Source organism: Lepisma saccharinum, chromosome 14 (genome assembly GCF_977018435.1).
Source record: "Lepisma saccharinum chromosome 14, izLepSacc3.1, whole genome shotgun sequence".
Classification (NCBI taxonomy): domain Eukaryota; kingdom Metazoa; phylum Arthropoda; class Insecta; order Zygentoma; family Lepismatidae; genus Lepisma; species Lepisma saccharinum.
In genome coordinates this window covers 69,236,351-69,262,883 of record NC_139242.1, presented here as the reverse complement: position 1 = coordinate 69,262,883, position 26,533 = coordinate 69,236,351, and the positions used below count along the sequence as shown (strand labels likewise).

Sequence of the window (26,533 nt, the reverse complement as noted above, 5' to 3'; positions counted from 1 at the left end):
CATTTCTTTCTTCTGTACACTACTGTTAAAAGTTCCATCTTCGACAGTTGCGTTATCTTTAAAATGCTGGCATTTTTCTCTTCCGCCACCTGTTGCTCGAACTTCCAGCCGGTCTCCTTGTCCTTTGTTTTTACGATGCAGCTGCCGCCAGTGTTTTGTCTAGCGTCTGCAAAGCTCTTGCTTGCCGATAACAGCAATGACTCATCCAGCACGAAGGAAAAAGTTATTGTTTTGAATCTCGCAAAGCTGTTTTCATTTGACGATAACGAAATTCGATCTCCAGAAAGGAAAACAAGAGTTAAAACAACTTCATGTTCTGCGCCTTTTGATAAGCAAAACTGTAAATTTAATTCACATCCGCTTTTCTTCAGAACCATTCATGTGAAGGGAAAAAAAAGTGCTCAATGTAGGAATGGTCGCTGAGATCGATTAAGAAGACATTATTCAAGGGGAAAACTTTTGGAGGAGTGGGTGTTTGACATCGGGAATACTCCTAAATCCAACATTAAATCATCGATTACCGTGAGAGTAAATAACGATCTACCATTTTGATATGTAAAAGTGCGCAGTTTCATAAAGCTTGTTCATTTTATGCTGATGGGCTAATCGGGACTAAATATAGAGTTTAAAGTGAAATTCAATTCCAAACCTAAATGACTTTCGACTGGGACGCTGTTTAATGATGTGTCCTAGAATACACATTGGGTGAAGACAGATCGCAAGTTGCATGTTTCCTTTTTCACACTAGATTACAATGCAAGTCAAGGAAGGATTTTGGACTGCTCCCTTGAATGGGGAAGGGGGGAGGGTGAATGAAGTTGGTTGAAGCAAAGAAAACGTGTTTTTTTTTTGGTCTGGTGCCTATAAAGGTTGTGTTGTTTCTCCCGAGAGATCTAATCTTACCAGTTAATCTTGTAACAGACAATGCTCCACTAGACACGTATAAAATCCAACATTCATTCTGCCCGATTATCTCCCGACTTTTGCTGGCGCCAGTGTAACTGGTGTCAAGATTCTTCGAGTTTCGCTTGGCAATAAGCGAGAGATTGTTTTCCTTTCCATAGGTCTCAGTGCAAACGGCTTTCTCATGAACTATAATTGTAAGAATTTCCTGGAAAAGCAACGACTGTGCACAATTGAAAGAAAGTAACATTATTTTTTGTGAAAACGTTTTCATGTTCTATTTTCCTTCTCACAACACGCATCCTGTGCATAGCAGGTTGTATAACTACCAGGATAAATGGTGTTACCATCTCCTATGCATCTTTGTGTCCGTTTGAGCTCCGTTTAAGCAGCAGAAAATTGGGGCGAATTCCAATAACGACCCCTTCGAAATAACGACCCTTTTCCCGGGAACTGTGAAAGGTCGTTGAATCGAGAGTTGACTGTATATTGTTGTTTGAGCAACGTTTCGGGGTTCCTACAGCCCCCGTCTTCAGACTTCACTTGGCACTAGTTTATCCTACATGCAGCGTCACTTATTTAAAAACAAGGATTGGGTTAAAAGGTACATTTGGAAAGTATAAATATTTTAAAAAACATGCCTAAGCCTTGGTAAAAAGCTTCTCAAAACCATCCCGTTAAGAATACCCAAAGACGTTAAAAGATCAAAACCTAAAAACTGTTAAAAACGTCCTGCACACAGTCAGTCACCCATGATATCTGGTTCTTCCAAGAATGCAGGAAGTTGCCGAGGTATTTCCCTTCCGCTTACCCCCCCTCCTCCTCCCTGCCAAACCTTACGTCACATCCGCCACAAAATCCCTTGTTTCCTGAGCTGCCAGGATAACCTTGGGCGTAACATGGAAATTAATTCTGTTTTTCTTTTTATGTACATCCCATCTTTTAGGGAACAATGTAATTTATTTTCAATTTTTTATAATAATATTCATAGTTGATAAATCGAAAACAAGAGATGGTGGGCCTGGTAGCCCCTCTCCTCTTGGGTAAGCTAAGGTGACCAAAAGTATTAAGTAGTCGGTATTGTGGTTACCTAAGGTGTTATACGTATCTCAAGTTTTTCAATTTTTTTATCAGAGAAGGTAGGCATGTTTATGCATTTTTTGCATTTTTAACGCAGTACAGTGTGCATTGTTTTCCTATTACAAGAACACAACAAATGTATGTAAATCCATAGAACAAATACTTAAAATTTAATTTTTAATGGGTACCATGTAACATGCAAAATAAACCACAATAAAAAGTATTCGTTGAGTCATTGCATTTTGTGATTGCGATTGGTGACAGCAAGTCACTGAAATCAAAAAACAAATCTGTTAATGTTTTTTGCATGTGGCATGGTGTTAGTGTGTATATTTGAGTGAAATAGCAAATGTAATTTTTTTAAATTATTTCAGGTCTTAAGTTTTTTAGCTTTAAAATATAAACATATTATATTTTTTTTGCATCATTTCTACTTTTGTCGTGCTGTAAATTATATTTAAAATAGCCATTATTATTGGAATCTCAAATATCAACTTTGGAATTATTTCCAAAATAAACATTGGTGAATACTTTATCATATAATTATGTTGAAAAGGCAATTGATTTGAAAATATACAGATTGTAACAATTCCATTGTAAGTCAATGGGACCATTACATCCCAGAAGTGTCCTTGACTTTACATTATAAGTGAACAATGTTGTGGTTGATTTTATGAAAGTAAAAAAACAAGCTTGAAAAGTTAGTTAATTGTATGTGTCACAGCTTTAAAATTATTTGTTTGTGTATCTTCTTAGTTGATGGAAACATTTCTTTTATTTAGGTCTGGAACAGAGTGTCAACAGTTTGGCCAGATTTCACACACCCTAAAACAGTTGACTATTGGATAAATCTACTTTCTGATCTTCACAAGGAGATTCTATTTGATGGAGCATGGATAGTAAGTATGGAAAAATAATATTGTGGTAACTTTCTCTGCAACAAAACTTAACAGTCCACCACATTTTTTTTTTTATACAATCAAAGTTTCAGCATCTTATTTTCACTATACTGCTTTCATTTTCAAACTGTGCTTCAAGGTCACAGCATCGTCTCCCCACACAGTCGCCTGTTCCCCTCCTCATACAACCAACACAGCCTTCTGCCTGTTCATTGGGTGCTGCAGGGGGAATGCATAGGGCTAGGAGTGAGGAAGAGGGAAGCATGGAGCTGGGTGGATGTCCTTGAACTGCACATTCGAACTGAAAGAAATATAGTTTCTGAGTTATCAATAGTTGGCACAAGTACTGTAGTCCAATGTCTCATGAGAGTGCTGTTTTCTGATCAACAGTTTAGTATTGAGTGGCCCATAAGAAGGTAACCCAAAGTATTAAATAGTCAGTATTGTGGTTACCTTTTTTGGGACACCCAGTATAATATGTAATTGTTTACATATAAACGTTTCTTTTTAAATTTGCAAATTGTTCTCTTTTTATTCAGGACATGAACGAACCATCCAATTTCTATTCCGGAAGTGCTGATGGATGCCCAGACAGCTCATTGGAGAATCCCCCATACCTACCTGCAGTGGATGGGGGAAAGTTATTCTACCGAACACTCTGTATGACCGCTCAGCAGTACGCTGGCAAGCACTATGATGTCCACAACCTCCACGGGTACACCCAGAGCATTGTAACAAGTTTGTAAGTGTCGTTTGTTAAATTCCTAATAGATACTGCCGAGAATTTTTAATAATGGTTTGCACAGGGCAATAATGATGCATTTGCTTTGCATTTTTATGTCACAAAATTTTAATAATTGTTGTACAGCTGAATATTTATACTCTATAGGAATTAAGCTATGTGAGATAGGTTGTGTCGCAACCAGCCTGAATCTTTTAGCACAAACACTTTAACAACGTGTAGCAATTAGGGGTCTGACAGCGATTTTGTTTTTCTCCAAAATTGGGAGGAGGACATTACATGTCCTCATAGAATGGTCTTGTTGTGCTTTGATCTAAATTTGGTCCATTCAGCATCCATACAGCCAATGCTAGAAGTGAAATCCCAGATATTTTTTTTCCCACGAACTTGCAATGCTGCCACTCGTATACACTGTTATTATTTTTACCACCAAGAAGTATCAGCATATTTTGAACGAAACTTTGCATGATTGTATAAATGTATCACTGCTACATACTACATTTTTCATTCACGTTCACATTTTCTTCTTCCATTAAAAAAAGTAAAAGTAAAGTGTTCCCCTGTGCATAGCACCACGCCATGAAGGCGTATAGGGGGTGTGGGGGTAACGCCCCACACTTTCTTGATCCGGTCGTGAGTGGGGGTGATGTGATCAGCATCACGCCCCTGACCGCCATTAACTTTCATTATTGGAAGCTACAATGTACAAATTTCACCTCTGTTAAATGTTGTGTCATTAAATAAAAATCTCACTACGACAATTAGTTCTAGGGCTGTGATACTTTTTGTACATTGCAGCAAGTTTTAAAACCACATGCTTGGAAATGTTCCATCCAGAGAGGCTATATATGTATGTGAGGCACATTCCTGAACAACTATTGTTTTCAAAAAATGTATGTTTATAAATACATATAAATAACATTTGTGTTTCACAAAATTTTCACTAACAATGAAATTACAAAAATCCTTTTCTGCAAGTAAACAATACTGCACTAATATTGACTTACATACAAACACACCCTTTCTGCTAATAATGGTCACCCAACATCAATTGCTAACCCAAGTCTTAATGTCAGTGTGCATTTCTGTCCAAGGTTGGTGTATCTGATTGCAATTGCCCATCCAGAAACTTTTGTCTGGTTGCAATGTCCTATATTTGAACCTAGAATTTTCTTCACAGATGAGTTTGCGTGTCCTGATTGGAATTCTGTCTTTCCATATCTGTGCATTTTATTGGAAAGTTAATATTCTTGTAAAATACCTAAACATCACAAAAACAAACTGCTTCAAAGGTGTCAAGATCTTGTTATAGTGATCATTGTTGTTTTGATTTTTCTGTCTTCATGCACGTGTCTGCCATGTTTGTAAATAAATTATTGTTCATTCAAATGTAACTGTCAATGCAGTGTTTCGTTTCTCTTCCAGCGCAATGGCTGAGATCAGAGAGAAGAGGCCCTTTGTTATATCCAGATCAACTTTTGCTGGCCAGGGTCATTATGCAGGTCATTGGAGTGGAGACATATTCTCATCATGGTATGACATGAAGATGACAATACCAGGTATGTGCATTTGAATTTATGAATAGGAGTGTAATCCATGTTGTGTGTGGTCTTAAGGAAATAGTATAGTTAATGAAGAAAATAGTTGATACTGTGCACACTCTTTATCTAATAAAAGACTGGATAGGCCTTGGAGCCATATGGATTACATGAAATGTCTCGGGAATCTCTGAGGACTGTAAAATTGATTATCCGTATGATAGCTCTTCAAAATTGAATTTTCGTCATTAAAATTCAATATTTCTGACATAATTCTTTCCAAGTATATTCATTGCAGTCATTCAAAATTTGAGTAATATATTCAATATTTTGTTACGTTTTGTGCATAATTGATTTTCAGACTGCTGCAAAACATGTGTTAAATCTACTGTAATTATTCTCCAAGATCAATTGTACAAAGTAAACAAAGCTTGGTGTATTGGATGTATTTTGAGATGAAGCAGTTAGTTTACAAGTTCTAATATACAGAATTATTTAACAGAAAAATGCTGCAAATAATTTCTTATCCTTAGATATTCTACTCTGGTATAGAAACATTTTTCATGTACTTGGGTTGATTAGAAATGAATGAGACACCTGATTTGAACGTGAAGATTCCATAACAGAAACGCGACATTTTTAGTCACACTGGATGTATTCTCCAACTGCCTCAATACTTTGACATCATCTATGCGGGAGTTTCATAAGTGCCGAATGGAACCAGTCTTTCAGGGTAGTACAACACCAGGAGCAGAGAGCCTCCTGCAAAGATTCTGCATCAGGGAATTTTTGGTCTCATATTGGCTCTTCCATGCTATCAAATAAGGTGTAATCAGATGGCGAGTATGGAGGATGTCTGAGGATGGTGTACCAAATTTCCTGTAGTTTTGGTCTATTTTGTGTAGATGTATGGGGTTTGGCATTATCATGCAAAAATAAAAAAAAAAATAAAAAAGAAAGTGTGGTCCATTTCCCTGGCCATCTTTGCTAAATTCTCCGACGAAGGTGATGTTACTGGTCACAGTATCTGTCACTTGATCTTTTTGCTGTGTGGGAGCCACTTCAGAAGCAGGATACCATCAGCATCCCAGAATAAAGATGCCAGCTGTTTCCCACATATGAAACTTGAAGTGCCATTTCCACACACTACCCATAACCGATTCACAATCTTTGATGTTGCAACCTATTTCCATAAAAAACAGGTTCTCCATCATAGTCACGTTCATAATGACACAAGAGCACCTTAATTTTGTATGTTATGCCCAACATGACAGAAATACCACCTGCCCAGTGGCGCCAACTCAAGGGAAAACTTTGCACTTCCATTTGGCAATAGGCCAAGGTCATTAGTTATGCGAATCATAGTCAGTTTCCACCCTAATGCAAGACATGTTCCATTCACACGGTCGGACTCCGTAAATTCCGACTGAGCTAAATACGTATTTGAGAGGAATGAAGTTGAGATATTTTAAATTATTAGAAGAAAATAGAGCTTTCAAAACCACGTTTGTTTGCTTGTATCCTTCCAGGAAGGGAAGACCAGACTACTTTAAACTGGTCAATACTGTATCAAAATGTCCTCCGTAATAAAAACAAGTGAAATTGAATATAGGAATGGGTTTAAATTAGGACTGAGCCGATAGCACTGAGCTCGAAAGTATAGCATGGTATTTTTGAAGAGACTGTGAAAGACGAAAATTCCAGAAAAATATCAGCAAATGAATTCCAACCGATACTTTCCGATACATTGGCATTGCTAATTGTCACATTCATATTAATTAAAAAACTATAGTGACTTAAGTATTTTGTTACTCAAGGTTTCAGCATAATTTCATGGATGTTTTTCAAGAGCTAATAGAGAATGTGATAGTACAGTGAAACTTCGATTTTACATTTTTCAGGGGACCAGCTGAAAAAAATTAAAATACAGGAAAATGTAAAATCGAGGAAAATTTCTTAACATTTTATTAAGTTGGTACCATCAAATTTGAATTTACGATAGGCCACACTAAAAGTTTTTAGACACGCGCAAGTAAAACACTGGAGACCAAAAGTATGAATGCTATAATTTTTCAAAGTATTCTCCATGACAGTTGATACACTTGTTCATCCGCTCAAACCAAGTGTGAAAGCACTGGGACCACACATCTGCAAGCACCTCTTGAATGCACTGAACGAAGGCGGTGACTGCCTCCTCGGGAGTAGGAAATGAAGAACCTCGTAATGTATCCTTGATTTTAGGGAACAGGAAGAAATCACAAGGGGCTAGGTCGGGACTGTAAGGAGGATGAGTCATTTCTTCGATGTCGGAGGCTTTGAAGAATTCAATTGTTTGTACTGCTGTATGGCTGCGTGCATTGTCTTGATGCACAATAATGCGACTTTGTGGGCGTTTTTCACGAACTTTCCGTACGATCTCCGGTAAACAAACCGTAGTGTACCATTCAGCATTAACGGTCCGACGTCCCTGTAGCGGCACTGTTGCAATATGGCCCGTCCGACTGAAGAAAGTGGCAACCATTTGTTTGCCAACACTTCGTCCCTTCCTGACTTTTGTTGGTGGGTCTTCATCCGGGAAGATCCACTGCATCGACTGTCGTTTGCTCTCGGGTTCATAACAGTACACCCAAGTTTCGTCACCTGTTACGATGTCATACACTGCATTTGATTGTCCTTGGTTAAATTTGTCCAGCATTTTCATGCACCATGTGACCCGTGCCTGCTTTTGCTCCTGAGTAAGATGGTGTGGGATCCATCTGGCACAAAGCTTCCTGACACCAAGGCGGTCATGCAGGATCGTTTGAACCTGACTCATACCAATACCCAGTGTTGCACTAATAACTGCATATGTCACCCGGTTATCCTCCTCTATCATGCGACGCACTCTGTCGATGTTTTCTTCAGAAGTTGCTGTCACAGGACGACCATCACGTAATTCATCACTGAGTTTCTGACGTCCACGTCGAAATTCTAAAAACCAATTAAACACAGTCGTACGGCATGGGGCTTCCTCCTGAAATGCATTTCGGAGCCTTTCATAACATTGCTACTGCGTTAAACCTGCTCGAAAATCGTAAAAAATCATTGCTCTGAAGTGCTCCCGTGTTAAATCCATTTTACTGTACACACACGACAATAATTGACTAATTTCTGGCACACAACAATCAACAACTATAAATTCTGCAGCATTATCACACTTCACAGACTACTAACTTCAACATATCCTAGAGACAATGTATTGCTGCAATCAGTGTTGCCGCATCTAAAAACTTTTAGTGTCACCCACGTATAATGCAGGAAAATGTAAAATCTGGGAACGTAAAATCGCGGTTCCACTGTATATTTTAATTAGTGCACATAGTGAAATCAAGTGCCCATGAGACTATTTATTGGTGGTTGTACTAATTTTAGTGGCTATGACAATTAATAGAACTATCAATAAATAGTTTCATGAGTAGAGTAAGTACTTGATTCTAGTGTATTCATTTACTGGCATTTTTCTCATGAGTAAATTCTATGAAAGTAATTTATATGAGCTTTATATTAATCTCTTCTCTAATGCAGAATTGCTGAGCTTCAATATGTTTGGAATTCCTCTGATGGGGGCCGACATCTGTGGATTCAATGGGAACACAACAGCCAGCTTGTGTCAGCGGTGGATGCAGCTTGGTGCTTTCTACCCATTTTCACGAAACCACAATTCCATCGACAGTGTGGTAAGTGTATCTATGTGTAGCAGGAATGTTTCCTTTAAATTAACCCATTCTTTGCTAATGTTGAAGATATGCAACTCCCAGAAAAATATTTTTAAAATCACATTAGTATTGTACATTTTTCTGAATTCTGTTTTGTTAACATCAAAGAAGTCCCATCCTTAATTACTTTACTTCAAGCAACACCATAGGTGTATGGGCTGGTGGGGGGTTGACATCATATTTTCGATGATAATTTTACCTTGCAACACTGCCATATTTGAAAACATCTGTTTCATGTGATTGTGTTTGTCACATATTCTCCTAGAAACTATGCTGGATTTGTTGCCAGAGTTATTATGACATTCAGAAGTGTACCATATATGCAACGTCAGCTTGAAAAATCACTTTTTATTAATCTTCCTTTCCACATTCGTGCTTCATTTCTGATAGAAGTACGATACATAAAGACTATGCATCATGGAAAGTTTATCGCACTTGATGATGCATTAGCCGACATCAGTGGTGGAGAGATTAGCACAGCATGCTATGATGCAAAGGATACCGGGTTCGAATCCTGGCCTGGCCATGTGTGTTCTTTGAGAGTGTCTCTTCATCAATTTCTTGATTACATCACTCATCCTCATTGTCCAAAAGTGGCTGAAAGGTGAAGTAAAATTAACCAAACCAATCACTCAAGCATTACAGATGCTTGCAGATTCATCAGATGTGGAAGCATTGTTGTTCTTCCTCCAGAGGCAGCAGAAGTTACAGATAAAGAAGAAGGCATAGAAGTACTTACTCAATGTAACAATGGTTCAGCAGACAACTGACAACAATCAACAGCCAATTGTTGAAGACACAATCAACTTCAAGAAACAAATTCCATTACTAACATTTGCACGGACAGTAGCGAGAGAACTTCTATGTGCCACAATACAAATTGTAAAGTTGATCCTACCAGGTTGAAAGATTTCTTTGCTGCCTTTTCCAGGAGATGTTGGACACTTTTAGAAAAATATCGATATTGCAAGAGGCGAAGATGTTGAAAGTGTCACATTCAAACAAGATTTGTGTAGAATCTTAACATCAGAAGGACACGGAAGATTTCCATAAATTGTAATGAAGAAATTGTAACATCACAGACCTGATAAGTTTGTTGAGTTTAAGAAGTGCATCTATAAAAACATGTTGTGATCCAAAAGTATTTCAAGATTCAATGTTTGTTTTTATGTATAGAAAAAATTCTGTAGAAGTCTTATTTGAAACTTAAGTTAGTGCTCATAGGGTACAAGAAAGAATAACGAACAAAAATTTCAATTACGTGGCCCATATATAAAACTTCTTATATAATACGATTGCATGTTCCAGAACTAACTAACTAACTCTCTAGCCTTCTTAAACCCGAAGGTTCATGACTGCAGCAACACAGGCCCTCCATCTGTCCCTATCTTGAGCAAGATCTATATACTTTTCCATCCCTACCGATTTCCCTCAACGTTGTCCCTCCATCTTCGTCTTGGCCTTCCTACAGGTCTCTTACCATCTGGTTTCCCAACAAGAATCCTGTAAACTCCTCTTTCCTCTCCCATTCGTGCCACATGGCCTGCCCACCTAAGTCGTCTTGATTTAATTATTCTAATAATATCTGGACATGAGTACAAATTATGTATTTCTAAATTATGTAACCTTCTCCACTCACCTGTCTTCTCATCCCTTTTAGGTCCAAATATTTTCCTAAGGATCTTATTTTCAAATACTCTCAATTTATGTTCCTCTTTCAATGTAAGGGACCAAGTTTCACACCCATATAATACTACAGGCAAAATTACTGTTTTGTATATTTTAACTTTTAGTTTCTTAGATATTAAACGAGAAGACAAAAGTTTATGAAGAGAGAAGTAACATGCATTTCTTGAATTAAGCCTACTTTTTATTTCCTCTTTAATATAATTTTCATTTGTTAATATTACTCCTAAGTATTTGAATTTGGAAACTGGTTCAAACGAGTTGTTATCAATAATTAGATTTTGATTATTTCCTAACACTTGGTTTCGGCCTGTAAGCATATATTTAGTTTTCTCTTTGTTAACTTCCAAACCTATCTCTTTAGCAGTTTTGAAAAATATTTTAGCATTATTCTTAATTGTATTCACATCATCCCCCAGTAAGTCTACATCATCTGCATATTCTAAAAACTGAGTCACACCATTTAATTTTAGTCCTTCTTTAGTTTCTTTTACCTTCCTAACAGCATATTCTAAGGCAAAATTAAAGAGCAATGGAGATAATGCATCTCCTTGTTTTAACCCATCATGAATTGTAAATTTGTCAGACATATTAATACCCACACAAATTTTACTTTCTGTTTCACTGGTGCATATTTTTATCATACTAACAAGCTTCTTAGGTATTCCAAACTTGACTAATATATTATATAATTTATCTCTTTTGACCGAATCATATGCTTTTTTGAAATCAATGAATAGCTGATGGACATTTTGATTATATTCCCACTTTTTTTGAAGTGTCTGTCTGATGTGAAAAATTTGATCTGTAGTTGATCTGTTACGTTTAAATCCACATTGATAATCACCTATAATTTCATTAGCATATGGGGTTAGTCTTGTTAAAAGAATGTTAGACAATATTTTGTATGTTGTTGAGAGTAGAGAAATTCCACGGTAATTATTGCAGTTCATTTTATCACCTTTTTTAAACACAGGAACAATTATGGATTCTTTTCACTGTTGAGGGATTTCTTCTTTATTCCATATTAAACAAATTAATTTATGAATTTGACATATTAATGAATTTCCACCATATTTAATTAACTTAGCTGGTATTAAATCAATGCCAGGTGCTTTGTTATTCTTTAGCCTTTTAATAGCATCTTTAACTTCAGTCAAGTTAGGTTCTGGAACTAAAGGTTCTGCTGTGTGTACTTCATTTACTTCTGATTTATCTCCTACATGGACATTTAAAAGGTCATTAAAGTAGTTCTTCCATCTATTTAGAATATCGCTTGGGTCAGCTAGAAAATCACCGTCTTTATCTTTTATCAAGTTTACTTTAGGTTGCCACCCCTTTCTAAACTCATTTACACCTTTATATAAATCTCTGATATTTTTATTTTTGCTGTTTGTTTCAATTTCGTTAATTTTGCTTTTCAAGTTATCTCTTTTTTTACTTCTAAACGTGCGGTTAACTTCTCGCTTTATTCTATTATAATTGTTTAGATTTGTATCATCAGAGTTATTTAACCACCTAAGTCTAGCTTGATTTCTTATTTCTATTAGATTATGACATTCATTATCAAACCATGGCTTACTTTTTCTCGGTTTATGGTATCCTATACTTTCTTTAGCTGCTGATTCTATTGCATTACATGTGTGCTCCCATTTCTTATTTACGTCTGTTTCATTTATATTTTCATCATCATTTAAATCCTGCAAAACATCAAATCTATTTGACAGTTTAATTTGGTAATCTTTCTTAATTCTTTCATCAGCAAACTTTCCTGTATCAAATTTTATAACTTTTAGATTTTGTTGCTTATGATTTATCACTGAGAGTCTTGCATGTTCCAGTGAGAATAAAATCATTCTCGTAGAAGGCAGCCATAAGTTCTCCCATTTTATAATTTTATACCTCATTTCGCTGATGTTGCACATATGCATGGTAAATATTTTAAAGAAAAACTGTGGTATTCCAAAGGAATGCTTGCATATTAATATTAACTCTTTAATTGTTAACAATGTTCAAACATTGAAATCGTTAAGGCTATCAACATATGTATGGGTATCATTTCAAAGTGGCTGAGCCCTTTTCTTTCTTCTAGGACCAGGATCCAGTAGCTTTGGGAAAGGATGTTGTCAGAGCCGCAAAGAATGCTTTGTACATTCGCTACCGTCTGCTTCCCTATTTGTACACACTTTTCTGGAAAGCACATGTTCTGGGAGACACTGTTGCAAGGCCATTATTCTTTGAGTAAGTATTACATCTTTTACAGGTACTTATAGTTTCAGGGCCTCCCTGATGACAAAGTGTTTAGAATGTTATTTTGTAATCAAGGTGTTCCAGCCTTAATCCTGGTGGAGACATTGCACAGTGCTTCAGATCTCACCTAATAAATTGTAGGGCCAGTCCAAATTACCCTATGTGAGCATAAAGCGGACTTTGTTTTAGTTTTTAATAAGAAAGTAGATTCATATTGATATTAATTGCACCAAGAATCTTAATTATTCAAAAGTGTGTAGCGTTAAAGATTACAATTAGTATTAATAATGTGGTGTTCCTTACGTGAAATTTATAAACATATTAAGTGAACTCATACTACCAAAGCAGTTCTTCTGTCAGTTAGACTTTTTTAATCTTACTCATAATATCTTTTCAATCTTATTTGTTGCTTTTTCCTTGCTGTCAATATTAACAAGTGTTGAATTTATATCTTTTGACTTCCTGTGTGTACCATTACAAGTTGGGCTTGATTTGGGTTTCAGACTCTCAGTCTATACAACTTGTTAGACTGGTGCCACACTGAGCTTCTTAGTAAAATCAATTTTTCTATCCCCCAGGGGATATGTTTGTCATATTGACAGAGAAAGTTATGTTGTGTCACTTATTTATGTGCTTGTGTTTCTTGTCTTCTAGATTCCCAAATGATAACAACACCTATGGCTTGGATGAGCAGTTTTTGTGGGGATCAGGTCTTCTCATAGTTCCAGTGCTTGAGGAGGTAACGTGTACTGTTTTATTCATGCATGTTGCATTATGTTCTTTGGTGTTCTTAAGCATGTCATTAAAAAGGCTCTGATATGATGGTCCTCCTTATATTTCCTCATCATATCAACAAAATAATTGTTTGATGAAATTGTGACCTTTCATCCGTTAACAGCTCTAACTTTGTCACTACACAGTTACTAGAAAACCGTTAAATTATAATTTTGGCCATTGATGACCTAACCTTTGTAACATTTGAACAAGTGTTCTCGGGTTACAAACCAGGTTAACATCAAATTAACTTGGCTAGTAACCCAAGAACACTTGTCTAAATCAGGAAAGCTACAATTCCTACTTTGTAATATTGTAATGTTAAAAAACATATGCAACTTTACTCTGGTGCCATCAAATCATTCCATGCTTTTTACTCTCATATCCAGGGGAAGACTGAAGTGGAAACATACCTGCCTCAAGCTGTGTGGTATGATTACCATTCGCTGAGACCCCTTTACAAGAAAGGAGAGAAGCACACCTTGTCAGCACCCTTGCACACAATCCCCTTGCTTGTGAGGGGTGGGAATGTTCTTCCCCTGCAAGAACCAAATGCTACCACAACAGACAGGTGAGTTAATCAAATACTGTCTGGCTACGTTAGCTGAGACCATGGACGGAAGTGCGCATGCGCCAACTGGACGTGTTCAGTGGCAAAATAGGGGTGACGGCAGAAAGTATGTTCGGCGCAAGAAGCGGGCTGCGGGAAAATCGTCTGCTGCGGAAACAACAATGAAGTTTCAAGCGCAATAATATCGTCGGCAAAATAAGTAGAGACGTTCACGTATAGTGGAAGGCTTCAGAATGAAATAAAAGCTAACCGTATACTACACCAGCAAACGGAATATATCTGGGAAGTATTCATAGCTTCACATTAGAAGTTTACATTGTATGTAAACCAGTAACTTTATTTGAGATAATTCAATTAAACTGGTCTCCTTGACAAATAGTAGGCTATAATAGAACAACCTAATGTGTCATTAATCAGGATAGTATTCACTAATAATATCTAAGCACTATAAATATCGCAAATTAAAGAAAATGTAGGAAAATATCTGTAAGGAATTTGGCATACCTCTAAAAAGTGTCCTCATCAATGTTAGAATCAGCTGTCGAACTGCAGTCACTTTCACTTTCACTGTCATTCAATAAAATGTGGATTGGTTCACACACTTCTTCTATAATTACGTCCTTCTCCCGGTAGCTGGTTTCAAGTTTAATTACATGTTCGCAGCATTTGCGCCATTTTTCAACTGATATGCTGCGTATGGCATCTTCTGTTTTTCCATATTTATGTCACCTGTGGGGTTAATATTGCGGACGTATCTTTTTATTTCTGCCCACACATATTCTATAGCATTTATATCACAGTGGTATGGTGGAAGCCGAAGTGTAGTAAATCCATGCTCTGATAACATGGTATCAAATCGAAATGTTTTCACTTTCGGAGCGTGTAATTTCACGAGTTCCATCAGCTCAACTTTAAGGGAATCAGGTGAATGGGGGATGTTATTCGTAGCAAGCCAGTCTGTGATTGTTTTTTTGGTGCTGCTTGAATTTGGCGTCTTATTAATCTGAACGGAATGATATGGAGCATTGTCTATTATAACGACGGCATTTTGTGGTAAATTTGGGATGAGTTTTTCTTTTGCCCATTTCTCGTAAATATTAGCGTTCATCTGCCCATGATAATCTCCTGCGGTCGTGTTTGCCTTGTACACGAGATTGGTGTTAGGTATAAATCCCATCAGCCCGCCCGCACACAAAACAATGACTCTGCGTGAAGCGTTTCCCGTTTGTAGAATTCCATCATTTCATCTGATTGCCAGCATTTACCAAACGTCAGGTTACTGTCGACCCAAGTTTCATCGATGTAGACAAGAGGTCTTCTTTCTTCTCGGAATCGTTTTATGTTTCTCAGAAATTGGATCCTCTTTAAAACGATATCATCCCGCTCAATCAAGACTTTCCTCTTATTTTGGCATCGTTTCCATTTAAAACCGATTTTATGCAGAATTTTTCTTAGCGTCTCTTTTTTCCAGGTAAAGTTGATTTTGTCCTTTAAAACTGGCAGCAATTTGTTTAAGGACGGAACCTTTCTTTCTCGGACATAGAAGTCATGCACCGTACGCCTAATTATGTCGCAATTGAATTCATCTATTCCTGTTGTCTCCAGAATATCCTTCTTTCGTCGTTTTTTGGGAGAACTAAATTCGGGAACCTCTTGTTTGCCTGCTTCACGACGAATCTTCTTTATTGCCGACAATGACACACCAGCAATCTGACTTGCCCGTTTCGAAGAGTGAGTAACAGGAACCAAAACTTCACCGTTTTCTGCTTCTCTGTCACAAAAATCAATTACGTTCTGCAGAATTGTTTTAGTTCCACTTCGAAACGGTTTGTTACCAGGTGAAAGAGCCATCACAATTCACAAATCGCGAACACAACACAGCAAGCGAAAATAAACTAAACAAGCGAACGCATTCAAACGAAATACCGCAGCATTGTTTACAGCGTGCTTCTACCTGCTTCCCCTCTCGCGTTTGGAATAGTCCATCCCAGAGGGTTTCGTCTCCCTTGGCCGGACTGTATATATAAAGCCCCAATCCCACCACTCACAATATTGACAAGAAAAAAAGTAAAATGTGCAAAGTTTAGAAAACCGTAATTTTTTTTTTACTGCTGGACCCCTAATTATCGCACATTGTGAACATGTTATTTTGTTTTGATTATTACATGTAAAAGTAAAATATATAAGCAAAATATATAAGCAAAAAGTTGTGATTGAAGAGTAAATGGTCCATTTATAAAATCTATCATGTAATATTATCCATTTGGGTATGGATAAAATAAAACATTAATAGAAACGTAAATGTGATAGTAGAAAAATTTTCATGTTTGTGTTTTCGTGCGTGAAACATGGGAGTTTTGTTGTAGTGTGTTGGCAACAATGAAGTTTGAACAGACATTGATGATTTGAAACTCAAAATCACAAAGGCTTTCAACAGAATCATCCCAGAGATGTTACTCCAGACGTGGAATGAATTTAATCACCGTTATGAGTTGTGCAGAGTTCGCAATGGAGGGGCCCATGTAGAAAACTGAAAACTGTACCAAACTGTTAGTGTATAAAAATAAAAAAATCCCACCTTTCAGTCTTTTGTATACAATATTTCAGATAATTACATTTGACCAAAAAAATTTCACATCCATTTTATGTTATCCATACCCAAACGTATCACCCGGTATGTTGAGGTAAGAAAAAGTCACCATTTTAAAACCCCGCTTGTTAATAATAGTAACAAAGGATATAGTATTGTTTTGTGATTTGAGCATGGCATGCCACACCTTTATATGTATATAAATGAACAAAGAAGTCTGAAATGAAATATCATGTGCAGTTTTGAAGAAATGGCATGCTAATTGCTGCCACGTGCTCTGGCAAGGCAGGTATACCAACCGTCCTGAGCAGAATACACATGTTGGTACGTCACCTTTACTATCCGTCCACTAAAGGTTAAACATCAGCTTTTCATATTATGGGAATGAGAGACGCGGTAATAGATAATTAAGGTACTCACGTTTTCCGCGCAGCTATTTTTCATTATTTTCTATTAATTTCGGTAGACACTGCCACCATCCTCGTTGGAACGAATTGGTTGATTCCGAGTATGGCTTGATGTGTCAAGGTATCGGCTTCATCATACAACTGCCTACTTTTCTTTGTTATTCTGCTTTCAGATCAAGAAGAGTGGTTTCCTTACTCAGGATTTTACCTTTCAGTCTTGTACTACACGACACAATTTCATTAATATTTTCAAAAAAAAACATTCAATGCTCTTATTAGTTTGTAGAACATGCGAGACATCTTAAGTGCCTCATGAAAGAAAAAGTGTACCACATGCATCAAACCAACTTGAGAATATGCCATCATCCACCAACTGACTTGCCTAATAAAAAGTTTATGTACAATATTTTTGTCACTTGACTATTCCTACATCTCGCCAAACAAGTTGTAAGTTGTACGTCATGATTGCTTCCACAAAAAAAAAGTTTTTATACAACGATCCTACTACCTAACATTTCTGGTGTGTTGCCAACAAGTTTGTAATTTATACAGTGTGTTTCTCTCAATTTCGCAACTGAGGAAAAATATGTCACACCTGCAGCAAGACAACATTACAAATATAAACCAACATAGCAGGTAACACAAAAAGCAAAACACGACTAGTACTATTTTTGCACAAAAGTTCCCATAAAAGTGGTATTAAACAATTTTAAAAAATTCAAACAGCTTATGGGCATGAGGGACAGATTTCATGTCCAGCCAGTCGTGAGAACCCAAAACTGCTTCTCCCCCAACAACCTTTTCCTGTGCCAAGCTGAGGAATGAGAGGGCTGTGTCCTGGATGGCTGTAGAGGTGGAGAAAACTTATCATTATGCTTATGGGAGTATTATTTTACTTGTTCTCTTCGGAATATCAAACTTCCGATAATGTAGAAAAACACATCAGTGGGAATAGGACAGGTTGAAGATTATGCTTGTGTTAGGAAAAGTTGAAACTTTCATTTGATTAACCGAAACTTGAAGTTCAAGTGGTTGCGGATCTATATATAGACACTAAAATTGAGCCTTTTTTGCAGAGTGTCTATATATAGACGGTATTTCAAAATTAAACTGTTCTTGTATTGCGGCAATTCATTTTTATAGACCACTTTTTTGTGCTATTATTAGTGGGTGTGGGCTACTGGCTATCAAAAAATCCATTGTTGATGATGCTCTTTCAGTTCCTGAAAAATATTTTTTTGCAATATTGAATTAGAGCCGCAGTGGTCTAGTTGGTAGGGTGTCTGACTGCCATGCTGGAGACCTGGGTTCGATTCGTGGGATGGGTGTTCCGAGGTCTGAATTTTACTGGCATAGTCCCTGCATAAAGTGGCTCTGGGGCTCACACAGCCTCAAATGAATGTGTACTGGGGGGTAAAGGTGGCCAGAGCATGGTGCTGATCACATCACCTCCACAATGGCCAATATGGAGAATATGTAGTGTGGGTGTGGGGGGCTTACCCCCCACATTCCCTAAATGTTCCTTAAAGGCATGGTGCTGCATGCAGGGGGAACCTTACCTTTGACCTTACCTGATATGGAATGTTTATTTGCGGCAGTCTATATATAGATTGTTTTCCTTAACTTAATTTTGTGGCAATACTTTTTGTAGTTAGTTTTTGCATTATTTATGATGACACGAATTTGCTGTTGCCTCTATATATACGAGGTGTGGCTAGAAAAGAACCGGACTGTTGCTACAAAATCTTTTATTGGTTATTTTGTTCAATATGAACATTATCCCCTTCAAAGTACTCCCCTACCCACTTGTGTCGTGCCAGTACGAAAGTTTCAGATTAAAGACTTTGGTTCCAGAAAATCTAGTAAGTCTTTTCTTCTGGATCAAAGAGAGATTTAGTGAAGAAGGTGACAAGTGAAATAAATCTGCTTTTGAACTGATCTTTTGTGTGGATAAAATTTTTCTACTAGAGAACTACCATGGGCTTTGCATCTTTTACTTCAAGTATGCTTCTCTATACTGAACGCAACTCCAACTGACGGCTGGGAAACAGTGAATCAGCGATCAGTTGTTCGTGGGACGAAACTAATAAGCGTTGGGTACGCCACATATTGCCAATAAGGTGAGAAAGAGTCTTCTCGGTCAACAGTATTGTCAGCACCAGAAATCAGTGGGGGTTAATGGTATAATTGCGCACACGGTCCTGAACGATTAAGTTTCCGGAAGGACCACCCACAGGTTGGAAGGCAGGCGGACACACAGTCATAAAGACAACTGGCAAAAACAGAAGTATGCTTGGCTACGTTGCTTCGGGAGAGCGATGTGATCCCTTCAGGTTTTACTTCACATTTGAACTTGTTGACATCCATCAGACCACACACCCCTGAAAATGATTACAGACAGAAAAGCCATAAATAGCCATCAAGGTCAACCTCCAGTTGGAGTTGCATTCAGTATAGTGTCGGTAGAGTTGGGAAAGAGCTTTCGAACTTTCAAACTTCTGTTAAGAGACAATCAGCATTTTCGTACGAAAGACTAAACTGTCGGGAAAGTATTAGCAGTAACGGCAAATGAAATCCACTCAACAATACTTTTCAATACCAAACCCGTTACATCAGCTTAGCTGTAGTAAGAAATTTAAGTTGAAGAGCATTTTGATGCTTTGTAAGAAGTACATGGGAGTTGAAACCATTTAACTAACTAACTCTCTAGCCTTCTTTAACCTGAAGGTTCATGGCTGCATCAACACAGGTCTTCCATCTGTCCCTATCTTGAACAAGATCTATATACTCTTTTCCATCCCTACTGATTTCCTTTACGTCCATCTCAACGTTGTCCCTTCCTACAGATCTCTTACCATCAGGTTTCCCAACAAGAATCCTGTAAACTCCAATTTCATCTCCCATTCGTGCCACATGGCCTGCCCACCTAAGTCTTCTTGATTTAATTATTCTAATAATATCTGGACATGAATACAAATTATGTAGTTCTAAATTATGTAACCTTCTCCACTCACCTGTCTCCTCATCCCTTTTAGGTCCAAATATTTTCCTAAATTGAAACCATTTATTAACAATATTTCTAATAAGCATTATCTAGATTAATAAGAAACTTAAGGACTCACTAATAAGAAAATTCCATGACATAACCTGTTCTTTTTTTCAAATACAATGGAACCTCGGTTTTACGTTTTTCAGGAAACCAATATTAGTTTTTCTTGTATGTACGCATTGCTTGCATGATAGAATTATTTTCCTGTAGTTTACGGTTATTACAAGCATAAGAAAACAGTTTTTCTTAGTGACGTTTCAGGAGAACACACGCTCCTTTCATCAGACATTTATTTTCGTTTTGACTAAAGATACAGTTATAACAATGGTTAGTAATTTTTTTAAACAAAAAGAATCTGTTATATAATGGATGTTGTCAATGTTACATTGTTGTAATATAGCAACTTAACTGTGAAAAAAGCAGTCTGTTTTATTTTTATTTCTGATTTTTTTTTTTTAATTATGAATCCCAAATATCATCAGGTAATTCAAATTCATCATTGTTTTCACAAAGTCTCTTGATGTTTTCTGTTACATTAAATTTTAAAGATGGTGGCTTACTCCATTTGTGAAAAAGAAAACTCCATACTGGATCTATGTTACCATTTTCATTATTTAATTTATTCCAGTGTTATTCTGCAATGAACGAAACTTCCCAGACATTCAACTCTGTTTCCCATCAATCTTTTTAAAACCCTTCTCTTTTTAATCAAATGCTTCTCTTCGATGATATGACTTGACAAACCTGTTCTTGGGTTTAGATTTATAATGTCCAAATCGTGTTCGTGCCATTGCCATTTTCCTTGCTGTTTGTCCCACATAATCCTTTGAACATGAACAACTTATATTATATATTCCTGTGGTTTCCACATCTGGTAGAGAGTTTCTCATTTTGAATTCATTAAATGTACATTCCAAACTTCTTGGTGATTTAAAAACAATTTTGAAATTAAAACTTCTAAAAATTTTTGCAATTTAGTGAGAATCCCTTGTGGAATGGAATGCACACAAATTTCTTTTCAACAGATTTTTCATCTTTGTCTGTATTTCTCTTTTCCTTTAGTTTTCTTGCGACTTGTTTTTTGATTTTGTTTATTCTGTTAGTGTGAAAGCCATTTTCTTTTGCTATATTAAAGTTATAAAATTACTAACCATTGTTATAACTGTATCTTTAGTCAAAATGAAAATAAATGTCTGATGAAAGGAGCGTGTGTTCTCCTGAAACGTCACAAAGAAAAACTGTTTTCTTATGCTTGTAATAACCGTAAACTACAGGAAAATAATTCAGGAAACCAAGCTGAGAAGACTTAAAATGCAGGAAGATGTAAAATCGAGGCAAATTTTGTATCATTGTAGTATGTTCGGAGCATCAAGACTGAATGTATAAAGTGAGGAAATGTAAACTCATGGTTCCACTGTGCTTGCAAGCGCTATGGAATTGAAACAAATGTTTCCCCACAATCAAAACTGTACCTCAACCCCTTAGACCTGCATTTCTCTCCCGTTGGAACAAATTTATTTTGCCTTTGCTCAGTGTTGTGACTAATGCAGTATCCTTGTAATCAAGGGTACCTGGGTTCAAGTCCGGTGGTGAATGTGTCCTGAATGTTGTTTATCTTCTGTTTGGATGATGTTGAGATTTTGTTATGCTTGAAAACCTTGATTTCTCTTTGCAGCCGAAAGAACAAATTTGAGTTGTTGGTGGCACAGGATGAAGATGGAGAGGCCAGTGGCTGCCTGTACTGGGACGATGGAGATACTCTAAGTAAGTATTTATTGTTTACTTTCTTTGCCAATAATTAAAAATAGGAACAGGCAGATAACTGCTTCAAACTGATGCTTTTACTGATTTCCAATGATAATACTAGCAATAATTGATTGATTGATTTAGTTTATTTTACTTCGCGTTTTGTGCCTCGTGGCTAATTTGCGAAGATGGGGATGAGTGATGAAATGATGAAATAGATGAATGGACATTCACAAACAACCAAGCCCAACCGGGATTCGAACCCGGGACCCTTGGCATCGCAGCACGATGTGATAACCACTCAGCCACAGGGTCAGGCTACTAGCAATAATTCTCTGAATGTTATTGACAATGTTCTACATTAGTATGCAATGTTAATTGGACTTTATCCATTATCTAGCGCTTTTAACACATTTCCGCCCGTAAACGACTTAAGGTCATTTGGCTGCTGTGCCCATTTTTTTTTCATTTTTATTTTTTTCATTTTTTCCCCCATGTTGATTGGCAAACAAAAAGGGGTGATGTTGATTGGCAAACAAAAAGGGGTGAACCATGTGACTTTGGGGGGAGGTCTGATGCTGTTTCCAAGAACATGTCCAGGGTGCCAAATTGCCAAGGGCTCCAAGGGGGCCCAACATGTTCGGATCTTTGGAGGACCAATGGAGGATCATTGGTAGGGAACATCAGCAGAAAACCTTGAAGAGGTTAGGTTCCTATCCACTGGGTTGAAAAAGTCAACGAAAAAGCATCATTTGCATCCTTCAGGGTGCCATTTTGGAAAACTCGAAAATTCAAGATGGCGGCCATTTCTTTTTTTTTTTTTAGGTAAGTTTGGATTCGGAAAATGCTTTGACTGGTCGTTTAAATGCTCCTCCCAGAGTTGGGCCGAAATGTGTTAACTATACTCATTCTAACACTACATTTCGAGAGAGCATATTTTGTATCATCTTGAGGTGAAGAAATTTCTTTTTGCTGCTGGTGGGGATCAGACTTATGACAGACCAGTGATTTCACTACAAATCTGGTGCACTAACCAACCACTTCACGGTGCCCCCCCCCCTCCCTGAAATTGGGTATTAATTTGTGATCAACTTATGTTACTATTTCTAACTAGACAGTTAACATTGCATGATGGTAATTACAACACCTCAACATTGTCAAATTTTAAATTATAGCAAATGGACATATATTGTGCATGTACCAATGAGTACCAATATAAAACTACAAATATGTTCGTTGAAGAACATAAATAGTTTATTTGCTTTTGTAAGTAATTAACTGCAATGGATTTTCCCGTGGGGGAGCTTTCAAACCGAGGTGGCACAATGCAGGGTATTGAGGAAAGAGCCCAATCGGAGTGACATATAACAAGCAACACTTGCAGCTTGTCATATTGCTTCAGTTTGGAAGGTTACATTTATTTCTGATGGTCAGTTTCCAAGTGACATGTGCTTGTTGCTTCAGTCTAAAATCTTTGTTAGAAGAGGGAACTGCATATTTAGGCATTTATGTTACAGGAACAAGGTACATGAATTATACATTTATATTCATGAAAATAATAAAAAGAACGGCAGAATTTTGCACTAAAAATGGTAAAATTATTGGCAATTTTGTCCCGCACCTGTACTGTGCAGTCTAAGACTTCAGACTTAGGGCTCTGGCTACAGGATGCATGCAGGTTCGAGTTGTTACAACTTTTCTCCTGAGATTTCAGCCTATATACGGGACCAGTGGCCACCCACCATTGTGAAGATATTGGGGATCTATGAAAGAGTAGCATAAACTGGTCACAGAAACCTACAACAACTGGGGGTTCATCATGTTGACCACACGTCAGTCTTGCCCGGCAGTCAGTAGGTAGGCCCTGGCCCTCATGGGTGTTGCACCAAGGTTATTATTGGAAATTTTACTGATAAACCAATTTGCTGATTTGCCTATATTGACCAATACCATTCCAATTAATCTGTTTCATGTAAATGTCATGGAATATGCTTTAAAATAAAAGAAGTAATTTAATGGGAAGTGCAGCTATTTTGCTGAATTTTTATCTTGTCACTAGTGTGGACAGCTTCTAGTTCCTTGTGTAATTGCAAATGTTAATGGTCCTTCTTTCTTAGATACATGGGAAGACAAGCACTACACTTTGGTGAATTTCACCTTGAAGGAAAACAAGCTGAGTGGGCATTGTGAATGGTGGGGCTTCCACGAGGACTTGCAGCTTGCGAGAGTGACGGTGCTGGGAGTGGAGCCTGCCGTCACTCAGGTACTTCTCAATGATCTGCCCACACCATTTGATTACGATGTTATCCGTAAGGTAAGTCATTTTCACCATTTCATGATTTAACTTTAAAAATTTGCAAGAGGTTTCTGAAATCTGTTACATATGGCTAGAGTTCGAAAAACAGATGGATTTTCTTTTGTGAAAATTTTGGCTTTTTACTGTTTGAGGTCAACCTTTTTTAGTTGCAACCCAGGTTTGAGCATAAGTTCCTAATGCCATGGAAGTAGCTTATTGCATTCAAGAGAGAAATCTTTTGGCCATTGCTTCAACAAAGTGGTTAGTAAAACATCTACAGTCTGTTTTACAAGTCCTTTGATCGTTTATAACATGAAAACTGTGAGAGAGATTCACACTGCGTTTTAGGTATTGTGAAGCATCCTTCATTGAGGTTTTAAAAAAATAGAAAAAATTGTCAGTTTATTCCACACAGGAGATTCTTGAAATTAATTACTTGTTAGGTGGTGTTGTATTGAAACACACTGTATATTTACCATAAAATGATAGTTAATTTCCTTTTTCACAGTCTCTGAAATTGGAGAATCTGAATGTGAACCTCAGAAATCCATTCACTGTCAAGTGGACATAGAAGACACAACCATACTGAAAAGTTAGTCTAAGTTGGTAAGAACTTTGGGACTACACTCAATGAGGAACCAACTCTCCAGTTTTAGAAATGAAGCAGGTGAAACGTGTACATTTATTATCTGCATTATTTCATTCCTTGCAGTACAGAGGGTTGCTGCATTTGCAAATGCGAAACTTCGTTCACGCTAGCATATCAATTCTTGTAGTGTATAGTGCTCACAAATAGTCATTATAATATCTTCAGATCTTTTTATCCATTGGTTATCAATACAAGCCTATTTCACTTTAACTGCTTGAAGACTTGTATGTTCATTGCTGCAAGAATTGATGTGGTTGTGTTGTCTTTCTATTTTTTATGCTGAGGTCAAGAATGCATAAAGCCTCCCACTTGCACACACTGCACAGCATCTTAGTATTCACTTGGCTACAAATATAGCAGCAGTAATATTTATTATGAATAGTATTGAAATTTTCCAAAGTAATCTGCATGAGAGATAATCTTGTAAATTTTTAGATATTAAGTAAACTGATCATTTGCCAAAAAATATATTATACGTTTAAATTGTTCTCATATGCAGAGACGTTATTTTCCAAGACTCTTACTCTATACCAATCCTGTCCAGTAACTTTAACAACAATCAGTGTTAATTGTTATGTATGTAGTATAACTTTAGTAAATTCAGTAAAGCATGATATTACTGAGTAACATAATCAAGTTCCATTTGAATTGAAAAAAAAATATGTTTTCATGATAAAAGAATGGTAAATATACCATCTACATCAACAATAGCGGAAACAATTCTTGAAATTTTTGTGATATCTGTCATATAATTGCTCATGTGTTATATATAAATATACAGAAACTTACTGGATCAGTAACGAATGGTTACTTGTTTACGAAATATTTATATTTTTCATCACAACCATGTTAGGAGTGCTAAGTGTCATAAATTTTATGAACAGATGTTTATGATTGAGAACTCTTGCTTGTTCTTCAGAGAAGTAAAAATAAATGCATTTATCTTACTAATACAGATGTAAAGTGGAATAGTATTAATAGCTCTTTAAACTCTCTTACATACTGTCTAGTTTCTGTAACTGAAAGGGGTGTTATTTGTTTTGGAAGAGGGGGGAGGTGCTAGTATTTGTAATGCACAGTTTCTATTATGGACAACAAAGGAAGATGTTTAATGCATCTTACCCATATTGTCATCAATACATGCAACATAGTAATATTTAATGGAATAAAACAAATATGGATATGTTAGACTTAAAGTTTGAAAATAATCAATTAGTGGATGAAAATTAGCAGAAAGCATTGTAACTTTAGAGAAACAGACATGACTTCTGGTGGCTGCTTTAGAACCACAATGCATTCTGTGATATTTGAAATTGCTTCCCTTAACAAGCATAAGGTGATTGCGAGACTAGTTTCAACCGCTTGAAGAGTTATATTAGGTTAGTTTAGTCCACTGTTAACCTAACCTTACCTAATTTGTGTACACCTATCCTTACCCAAACCAGCCTAAGCTAACCTAAAACAATACCTTCAACAGGTTGAAACTTGTCTTGCATCATGTTGTGGTTGTCAGTTGAAGTGGCCACAATTTTTTCATATTGCCAGAACACATTTTGCTCATGTTCTGTAGCAGCTATAACATGGTATTTTGCATAATG

The 26,533-nt window shown here is 36.9% G+C and overlaps 1 protein-coding gene across 1 annotated transcript in view; it reads left to right on the top strand.

The window, feature by feature from the left end:
• The window catches only part of LOC145998995 (lysosomal alpha-glucosidase-like), a 53,126-nt gene extending 26,880 nt beyond the window's left edge, over positions 1-26,246 (top strand). The window contains exons 9-18 of the mRNA XM_083135848.1: positions 2,766-2,882; positions 3,422-3,624; positions 5,050-5,183; positions 8,727-8,878; positions 12,696-12,844; positions 13,508-13,592; positions 14,017-14,198; positions 21,920-22,008; positions 24,108-24,304; positions 24,795-26,246. Coding sequence (XP_082991974.1) covers positions 2,766-2,882; positions 3,422-3,624; positions 5,050-5,183; positions 8,727-8,878; positions 12,696-12,844; positions 13,508-13,592; positions 14,017-14,198; positions 21,920-22,008; positions 24,108-24,304; positions 24,795-24,857 — 1,371 coding nt within the window. The 3' untranslated portion in view covers positions 24,858-26,246. The remainder of the gene's footprint in view (positions 1-2,765; positions 2,883-3,421; positions 3,625-5,049; positions 5,184-8,726; positions 8,879-12,695; positions 12,845-13,507; positions 13,593-14,016; positions 14,199-21,919; positions 22,009-24,107; positions 24,305-24,794) is intronic.
• Positions 26,247-26,533: the final 287 nt, after the last annotated feature.